At 42.0% G+C, this 9872-nt stretch overlaps 2 protein-coding genes across 2 annotated transcripts; one reads left to right on the forward strand and one right to left on the reverse strand.

The window, feature by feature from the left end:
- Window positions 1-30: 30 nt before the first annotated feature.
- Window positions 31-428, forward strand: BDB00DRAFT_845526 (uncharacterized protein; the record flags this gene model as incomplete). Its single annotated transcript, XM_053125091.1, has 2 exons — window positions 31-172; window positions 281-428. Coding segments are annotated over exons 1-2 (165 nt in total), but the record flags the coding sequence as incomplete, so codon positions are not given.
- An 8266-nt stretch (window positions 429-8694) lies between these two features.
- On the reverse strand, window positions 8695-9870 carry BDB00DRAFT_941914 (uncharacterized protein; the record flags this gene model as incomplete). Its single annotated transcript, XM_053129383.1, has 2 exons — window positions 8695-9185; window positions 9297-9870. 2 exons carry the CDS (start codon window positions 9868-9870, stop codon window positions 9049-9051), a joined length of 711 nt encoding a protein of 236 aa, XP_052975336.1. The 3' UTR covers window positions 8695-9048.
- Window positions 9871-9872: the final 2 nt, after the last annotated feature.

Here is a 9872-nt window from a genome sequence, read left to right on the forward strand (position 1 = left end):
TTTCCTATTTCAGTACTGCTATTATAGTACTACGGCGTCATGAAAAAGATGGCGATAAGTGCGTGGATGCTGGTAATAGTGAGGTACGCCTACGGGTACAGCTGGTGGTGTGGGTACTTCTCGGATGATAATGTAAGTGCGTTTGGGTTCCGGAGATGGCATGGGTGCCTTTGTGATATAATGAAAGCAGCAAAACAGCACGGTTTGTGTGAGTGAGAGAGAGAAGACTTGCTGTTGGAAGATGTGATGTATATTGAAAAAAAGACAGATACATACCAAGAAGCAGACATCGAGATCCTTCTCGTCCACCAGGCCCCATCTGCTATCCTCTTCTTCGACCGCAAGTCGGTAGTTCTCGGCTACACCTGGAGGCAAGCCCCATGCCGAGGGATCTCTTAAAATGTCATAATCCTGCTCTTGTTGCTGTTGTTGGCTTTGCAAACAAATATCGCAAATGAAGCGTACGACCTTTTGCATTCTGTAAGCGTATGATGTCTTGAAATGTGTAAAGTCGATAACCCGGCCACGGAAGAGTGGACGACGTCGCGAATGATGGGGCTGTTGCTGTTTTTCGTTAAAACTTGTTACCGCTGCCGGCGGTTGTGCTGGTGTTGTGTTCCAAAAGAGCTCAAAGCCAATGGTGGAGATGGTGTTCACGAACATTGAGGTAAGAGACCAACATCCTTTGGTTGATCGCTCGTCACGCGCTTCTTCTTGTCCTTGTTGGTTGGTTGCACCTCCTCTTTGTTCTTGTTCTTCCTGTGCTACCTGGTCCCGCTGGTACGGATCATAGCAGGGACCGAAAATTTGTCGCTTCATGGTGCCAAAGATGCCGAGCAGCCCCATCAGACCACTAGGTTGACTAGGCCGTGCTTCGACCGCTGTCGCCATCGTTGTCGTCTCACTATCACTAGTCGCTTGCTGTTGGTTCTGAGCCTTGCCGCCGGTGGTCACGAAAACCTTGCCAAGGAGATATTTCCACATTTTTTGTGCTGGTATTTTTACAAGAAGTTATAGACAAAGAGATATTGGGTACAAGTGTGCGTAATGTGTTGCTCAAAGCACTGTTTGGGTATTGAGATCAAGAGGTAGTAGTAGAGTAAAACAAGGGTTGAAAGTGGAAGATGAAGGAAAGAGAGATGAGAAGATTGAGGGAAGACGCACAGCTTTGATTGATTTTTATAATGTGACAGAGGCACTGAAGTGCATGTCACAGCTTTGATTGATGAAAACGTTCCATCTCCTGTCCGCTCTTTTTTTTTCTCTCACACATACACACAATCACCATTCTCCAAACAGCAGCAAACCCATGCATTGCCCTTTCTCCTGCTGATTAAACGCTTTCCTTTCATAGCCTCTTCACTACTGCCTTCTTTTGTGTATGTACGCTTTCAATACGACTTCTTATTCGCTCTATGTTCTCTTGGGCTGTATCGTGTAGTAGTAGCAGTCATACCCACCTGTTTCCTTGGTTCAGACGTGTACGCAGCCCGAGTTGAAAATAATAAGCAAACATTCCGAAGCCGTAACCTGCTAAGCACAGCCTCCTCAACAGACTCGTAGGTCCGTGATTGCATCATTGTTGTGTTCTTGTAGCTATTTGTCACAATAACGCTTACTCTATCACCCACCATATGACTTGAATGCTATGCCGGTAGTCGTATATCAATCATCATGAGTTTTGCCTGGTTATCGTTTTGAATGATTAATGTCAAGACACATCGCGGAAGCTTTCAAAGCGTCATACAGATGTAATTCTTTCACTCTATCATCTACAATAGGACTTGAATGTTATGCCGGTAGTCGTATAGCACTCATCACGAGTTTTGCTTGGATATGCTTGGATATCGTTTTGGATGATTAATGTCAAAACACATCGCAGAAGCTTTCAAAGCGTCATACAGATGCATAAATCTTTCATTGTTCTGTCGTGATTTTCATGTGTCCTTCTTTCCAGCGATGAGTTATTCGTTTCAGTTCAATAATGTATATACGCCCCGGTGATGCAACGGAGAGACATGAGGATGTAGATTGAAACACCCTGCTGCTGCTACGACAATGGCCAATAAGGATGGTGGACACCTTTACATGTTCACTATAACCTTGGGTTACACAAGGTTTAAAAAGACATAATTAAGCTATTTTACTTTATGGCGAACTGCCTGCGCGACTGTACAGCGAAAATATATAAAGTTCCGGATACCTGGGTTGTCTTTGACCCGTCCATATGATATGTGTACTACAGAAAATATTAGGCTGGGGGAGCACAGGAATAAATAACATTAAACTTATTAAATATCATTGTATTTATGTCTGTTTGAATATTCTCTTCTATAAAAAATCATCTTCCTATCCATACACGATGCGCTCGATCTCCCAATACTCTACCTATAAATTTATGTCGATCCAACTGCTTACTTCCATCGTGTACAAAGCAACTACACTGGTGATGGATAAGGCCATAACGAACGGATCCGATCATCGTTGCTACATTGATCTCGTATTTGTGTAGATCATTGTTGCAAGGTTGAGATACAAAGGCTGGATGCTGTGATGGCCGATCCATAAGGTAGGTCATTGTGTAAGAAACAAAAAGCATACTTCAATTCCATCCAATGATGTATTGACGTCCATCCCACAATAGCATCCCTTCTTTTTAGCTCCATGCCTACTATATCATTTCGTTTTCGTGCAAATGTGCAAGTGATCGTATGTATATATGCGTATTTGTATGTGCCATACAATATATGCATCGTGTATGTATAGCGAATCGTGTTTGTAACGGGTGGTGCAGGGTATAACATAAACGCGGCGCAGAACCTATAGAAATAAGAAATCAAACCTGCAAGTGCTAACTTCATATACAACATATCTTATTCCTTTCCATAGCTTGTCAGTTTTCTATCAATGAAACAAACCTTAGGTATCAGCAGTGCTTGTGGGTACTTGATACAGTGGATGGACGGCAAGGGCGAGTTGAGAGCAGGCAAGAAAAGTGTTGAATATCTTTACTGCACTCTATAAAGAATGAACGAAAAAGACCCTCGCCCTGACCTCTTCCTTTTCCATCAACTAATGAGTCTTGATTCCTATGATTAAATAAGAGTTCAAATGATTCACCAACGATGCCGCTACCAATAATGCATCACAACGTGCTTTTGCAACGCAAACAAAGAGCAAATGTGTGGTAGTTTCTTAACCGCGTTCTGTAAAAGTAGGGAGAAAAAGCTTTCACAATCGTACCAAGTCGGTCAAGCGAATCGTTCGAGTAAAATGAGTTGTGTGCCAATGCCAACGATGCTGCTTCGATTGATCCCTTCAAAATGAGTGTTTCTCAACAATGAATACGTTCTAAAGAAACATTAAGAAAGCAACCATCGCATTTGTTGTTATTACCGCATTACATAGAATAAAACAAAGAAATAGCACTTTTCATTCCTTTTCACCCCTCCATTTAAAACCGTTACCTTTTGAATAGGTCAAGTTGTTGGCATTTTCATGTAGATCTGCAATTGGGAACGGTTTCTTTGTTGCTTTAGAGAATGCTCTCAGATGAGCTGAAAAAAAAAACGTTTTTATAAAGGAATATAAGGCACTTGGTAAAATTCTCTTCCCCTCAAATGCCCCTCTGCCCAGTACAGTGTCTCTGGCGGCTGACCTTAAAATGCAAAAAAAATTGAGGGGGGGGGACTACCAACTCTTATTTTTGTGCCGGAATAAGGGAATTGCGAAATTCGTCAACACTGCTCTGAGGGTAAAATCCTCCATACAAAAAAAATGTGGAGGCCACAAGGGAACTGCCTCGACTTCGTCATTCTCACCCGGCGATCCGTCTACTCGTTCCGATCCGTGTCAAAAAGACGGATCCGGATCGAGAGCTTTTGGATCCGATCCGACCTCGAATGAGTTAAAGGCAGATTCGATCTGAACGTGGATCCGTCATTTAATATGTGTGTAAATATGTGAAGTGATAATAGTGTAAGAGAATAATATTGGGAGCATTAATTGTTTTATACAATGCCATACTTCCCGTCCTATAGCTGTTTTGTACTCAAGTTGAAAATAAAAGAAGATTTTGTGAGGGCACAGAAAGTATGAATGGTAGTTTAAAAATGCCCTCATTAAGGTATTTAAAGATTGGAGGGTTAGAGATGAGGACCGTAATTTTTTGGCTGGTCGTAGAGCAGAGAGCAAAATCAGCGAGTAACGATGTAAATAAACTACTCATCCGGTTGTTAGATGAAGGATATTAGATCAGAGAGAAGCATGTATAAAGATGGAGAGCCAAGGCTTCTCAGCATAAATTGTGAAGCAAAACGTTTATTACACAAGTTGTGAATAACAACTATCAAGACAGGTATGACAGCATAAACAAGCTAAAAGTGTATGTTTTGTTATTGAAGTTATGGCGCAAAGGACGTAATTAAAAAAGTCGCATTATTTTTACCCCAGATCTGTGCTCTTTAAGTATCATATATATAATTCTACAGCAGCTTAGGTTTTTTTTATTCCTTTGATTGATTGATAGATCTTCTGGCGTTTTTATTTGGATGTGTGTGTGTGTGTGTGTGTGTGCAGATGTGGACGTGTGGAGAATTGACTGATAAAGTCCTAAAAGTATATGCAAAGAAGAGGGGATCTAACAAAGAAGAAGAGAAAAAGGCTAAGGTTTCCTATTTCAGTACTGCTATGATAGTACTACGGCGTCATGAAAAAGATGGCGATAAGTGCGTGGATGCTGGTAATAGTGAGGTACGCCTACGGGTACAGCTGGTGGTGTGGGTACTTCTCGGATGATAATGTAAGTGCGTTTGGGTTCCGGAGATGGCATGGGTGCCTTTGTGATATAATGAAAGCAGCAAAACAGCACGGTTTGTGTGAGTGAGAGAGAGAAGACTTGCTGTTGGAAGATGTGATGTATATTGAAAAAAAGACAGATACATACCAAGAAGCAGACATCGAGATCCTTCTCGTCTACCAGGCCCCATCTGCTATCCTCTTCTTCGACCGCAAGTCGGTAGTTTTCGGCTACACCTGGAGGCAAGCCCCATGCCGAGGGATCTCTTAAAATGTCATAATCCTGCTCTTGTTGCTGTTGTTGGCTTTGCAAACAAATATCGCAAATGAAGCGTACGAGCTTTTGCATTCTGTAAGCGTATGATGTCTTGAAATGTGTAAAGTCGATAACCCGGCCACGGAAGAGTGGACGACGTCGCGAATGATGGGGCTGTTGCTGTTTTTCGTTAAAACTTGTTACCGCTGCCGGCGGTTGTGCTGGTGTTGTGTTCCAAAAGAGCTCAAAGCCAATGGTGGAGATGGTGTTCACGAACATTGAGGTAAGAGACCAACATCCTTTGGTTGATCGCTCGTCACGCGCTTCTTCTTGTCCTTGTTGGTTGGTTGCACCTCCTCTTTGTTCTTGTTCTTCCTGTGCTACCTGGTCCCGCTGGTACGGATCATAGCAGGGACCGAAAATTTGTCGCTTCATGGTGCCAAAGATGCCGAGCAGCCCTATCAGACCACTAGGTTGACTAGGTCGTGCTTCGACCGCTGTCGCCATCGTTGTCGTATCACTATCACTAGTCGCTTGCTGTTGGTTCTGAGCCTTGCCGCCGGTGGTCACGAAAACCTTGCCAAGGAGATATTTCCACATTTTTTGTGCTGGTATTTTTACAAGAAGTTATAGACAAAGAGATATTGGGTACAAGTGTGCGTAATGTGTTGCTCAAAGCACTGTTTGGGTATTGAGATCAAGAGGTAGTAGTAGAGTAAAACAAGGGTTGAAAGTGGAAGATGAAGGAAAGAGAGATGAGAAGATTGAGGGAAGACGCACAGCTTTGATTGATTTTTATAATGTGACAGAGGCACTGAAGTGCATGTCACAGCTTTGATTGATGAAAACGTTCCATCTCCTGTCCGCTCTTTTTTTTGGGTCTGTATTCTCTCACACATACACACAATCACCATTCTCCAAACAGCAGCAAACCCATGCATTGCCCTTTCTCCTGCTGATTAAACGCTTTCCTTCCATAGCCTCTTCACTACTGCCTTCTTTTGTGTATGTACGCTTTCAATACGACTTCTTATTCGCTCTATGTTCTCTTGGGCTGTATCGTGTAGTAGTAGCAGTCATACCCACCTGTTTCCTTGGTTCAGACGTGTACGCAGCCCGAGTTGAAAATAATAAGCAAACATTCCGAAGCCGTAACCTGCTAAGCACAGCCTCCTCAACAGACTCGTAGGTCCGTGATTACATCATTGTTGTGTTCTTGTAGCTATTTGTCACAATAACACTTACTCTATCACCCACCATATGACTTGAATGCTATGCCGGTAGTCGTATATCAATCATCATGAGTTTTGCCTGGTTATCGTTTTGAATGATTAATGTCAAGACACATCGCGGAAGCTTTCAAAGCGTCATACAGATGTAATTCTTTCACTCTATCATCTACAATAGGACTTGAATGTTATGCCGGTAGTCGTATAGCACTCATCACGAGTTTTGCTTGGATATGCTTGGATATCGTTTTGGATGATTAATGTCAAAACACATCGCAGAAGCTTTCAAAGCGTCATACAGATGCATAAATCTTTCATTGTTCTGTCGTGATTTTCATGTGTCCTTCTTTCCAGCGATGAGTTATTCGTTTCAGTTCAATAATGTATATACGCCCCGGTGATGCAACGGAGAGACATGAGATGTAGATTGAAACACCCTGCTGCTGCTACGACAATGGCCAATAAGGATGGTGGACACCTTTACATGTTCACTATAACCTTGGGTTACACAAGGTTTAAAAAGACATAATTAAGCTATTTTACTTTATGGCGAACTGCCTGCGCGACTGTACAGCGAAAATATATAAAGTTCCGGATACCTGGGTTGTCTTTGACCCGTCCATATGATATGTGTACTACAGAAAATATTAGGCTGAGGGAGCACAGGAATAAATAACATTAAACTTATTAAATATCAAATATATAAATCGTCATGACGATCGGTGGCGAGAGCGGAGGGTATCGAACGAGTTCAAGCATATAATGGCCAGAACACTGTTTTTTGTTTTTCTCGACCGAGGCTAACTATATTAGAAAAGAAAAGAAGCGTCGTCAAACTGCGTTCATGATTTCGTATAAGGAGGTTAATGCACATGCGGCAAACTTTGTTAACGAACCTTGCGATGATGTGGTTTCTGCTCGGTTTGTGAGTGTACAGCAGTGTGTGTGTAAGCACTTCCCTTTGCATGAATTCTAGTAGAGCTTTCAGCATGTCACAACCCTCGTCAAAAGCAATAAGTGCGAACATCTCTTTATTTGAAGTAAGATTTATCTATAACTCCTTGATTTTCTATATCACCCTATGCTGTTTGCCATGAGTTAAAAAACAACGGTGTACAAGAATTATCTTTACAGTCATGATGTAAGCTCGGAATACACAATATAAATAACCAACTGCAGATATTCGTATTTTTATATTCCTTCTGTGCACGAACCTTAGTTTCCGAGTACAAAACGAAAGAGGGTACCTTGCAGCAACATGATGTCACTTCACAAAGTAGACAAAGTATGCAATAATATCGCTACATTGAGGAGGAAAATTTCACGAAAGCTGCCGCCATCTGTATTCTTAAACTCAAAATCTTGTTTTATGACAAGGAGAAAACCAGCAACGACTTGCAAAGCGCAAAGAAATGCAAGATTGTAAGAAATGGTTGCTGGGAACAAGACTCGAAGAGTACACAGTATAATATAAAGTCATCGTTACATTATTGCGTAGTGTGGCTAGACCATATTTGTTTTTGGTTTTAAGTATTGCTGAACCGTATATATCATACCCGCCACAATTTTTTTCTCCTTCCTCCTCTTCTTCATCCTTTCATTTCGAATCCATACTTCTTTTATTAAATAAATCTTCGCTTATAAAAAAAAAGAAAGCCAAAGGACACAGAAAGGATTTACAAGAAAGTGCAGTGTGATGAATTTGACTTGTTCCTGGAAGAAAACCCACAGCTACATCCACCTGCCTCACTTCGCTAGCTTCCAAACTTAAATAAGTTCGTCTTCAGAGCTCAATCGAATCATGCGTGATCGCAGACGTGTCGCAAATACATCTTACCACGTTTATGATGGTGACATGTGGCGAGAGTTTGCTGATTGCGCTGTCGTCGTTTTTGATCCACGACGTGCTTGTATAAACCACTGCGGTGGGTCATATGTTTAGGATATTGACATTGCAGGAATTTAGGCAGCTGGTGGGTAATACTTTCATTGTTGACAGCAACACTTTTTTTTCCCAATGCAAGAGCTGTTCGTACAGGCATAGCTCGTTGCTATAATATAAAAACAACTGCATATGCAACTAGCATCAAGCTGCACAAGACATTGGTCTGATTCACTCTGCCGTACCTACAACGCGTCGTAGCTTTATTAATAAATTCTGTAGACTTGAAGCAAGATTGACGGCTCTGACGTTTTAAAGTCACAATGCTCTTAATCAAGAGATGCGGCATCCAAAGAAATATACGAGGATAGTACAGCACTTCGGACTCGAGTTTTTCGGTATGTACTGCAACTGCCTTCTAACACAACCGAGCTGTTGACCTGTTGCTTACTAGACAGACACTCAGCTAACAGAGACAAGTAGGCCGATCCGTCTACTACTACGAGTGGCACATAGTGCACTCAATACACACACACACACACAGCTTTCTCCTCGTTACAACACAATATCATATGCTTTAAACTTAAGATAAATGTAGCTGATATGAAATAACAGATTCTGAATACTAAGTATGTTGATCTTGCTGATTGATGTTGTATGTAAAGAAAAGAATAAAGCGAAGTACAATTCTACAGTAGTGTTAGTTTTTTTTGTTTTTTTGGTTGATTGATAGATTTTCTGCCGTTTCTGGATGTGTGGGTGTGTGTATGTGCAGATGTGGACGTGTGGAGAACTGATTAATAAAGTTTTGAAAATATATGCAAAGAAGATGGGATATAACAAAGAAGAGAAGAGAAAGGGTAAGGTTTCCTATTTTAGTACTGCTATGATAGTACTACTGCGTCATGAAAAAGATGGGGATGATTGCGTGGATGCTGGTAATTGTGAGGTACACCTGGTGGTGTAGATGCTTCTGGGATGGTGACGTAAGTGCGTTTGGGTTTCGGAGGTGGCGTGAGTGTCTTTGATGTTATTATAAAAGCAACAAAACAACACAGTTTGTGTAAGAGAGAGAGAAGACTTGCCGTTGGAAGATGTGATATATTTTGAAAAAAAAAAAGTCAAATACATACCAAGAAGCAGACTTCGAGATCCTCCTTGTTCACCAGGCCCCATTTGTTATTGTCTTCTTCGAGAGCAAGTTGATAGGCTAGGGTTGCATTTACAGCCCATGCTGAGGGATCGTTCATACTGTCTCGTTGCTGTTGTTGGTTTTGCAAACAAATACCACGAATCAACCGTTCGGCCTCTTGCATTCTGTTTTCCCAAGCGGACGATTTCTTGAAATGTGTAAAGTCAATATCCCGGCCACGGAAGAGTGAGTGACGTCGCGAATGGTGATGCTGTTGCTGTTTTTCGTTGAAACTTGTTACCGCTACCGGCGGTTGTGCTGATGTTGTGTTCCAAAAGAGCTCATAGGCCATGGTGGAGATATTGTTCACGATCAATGAGGTAAGAGACCAACATCCTTTGGTTGGTCGCTCGTCACGCGCTTCTTCTTGTTCTTGTTTTTTTTGTGCTACCTGGTCCCGCTGGTACGGATCATAGCAGGGGCCGAAAATTTGTCGCTTCATGGTGCCAAAGATGCCGAGCAGCCCCATCAGACCACTAGGTTGACTAGGTCGTGTTTCGACCGCTGTCGCCATCG

Source organism: Zychaea mexicana (assembly GCF_025766255.1).
Source record: "Zychaea mexicana strain RSA 1403 chromosome Unknown BDB00scaffold_96, whole genome shotgun sequence".
In the NCBI taxonomy this organism is placed as follows: Eukaryota; Fungi; Mucoromycota; class Mucoromycetes; order Mucorales; family Lichtheimiaceae; genus Zychaea; species Zychaea mexicana.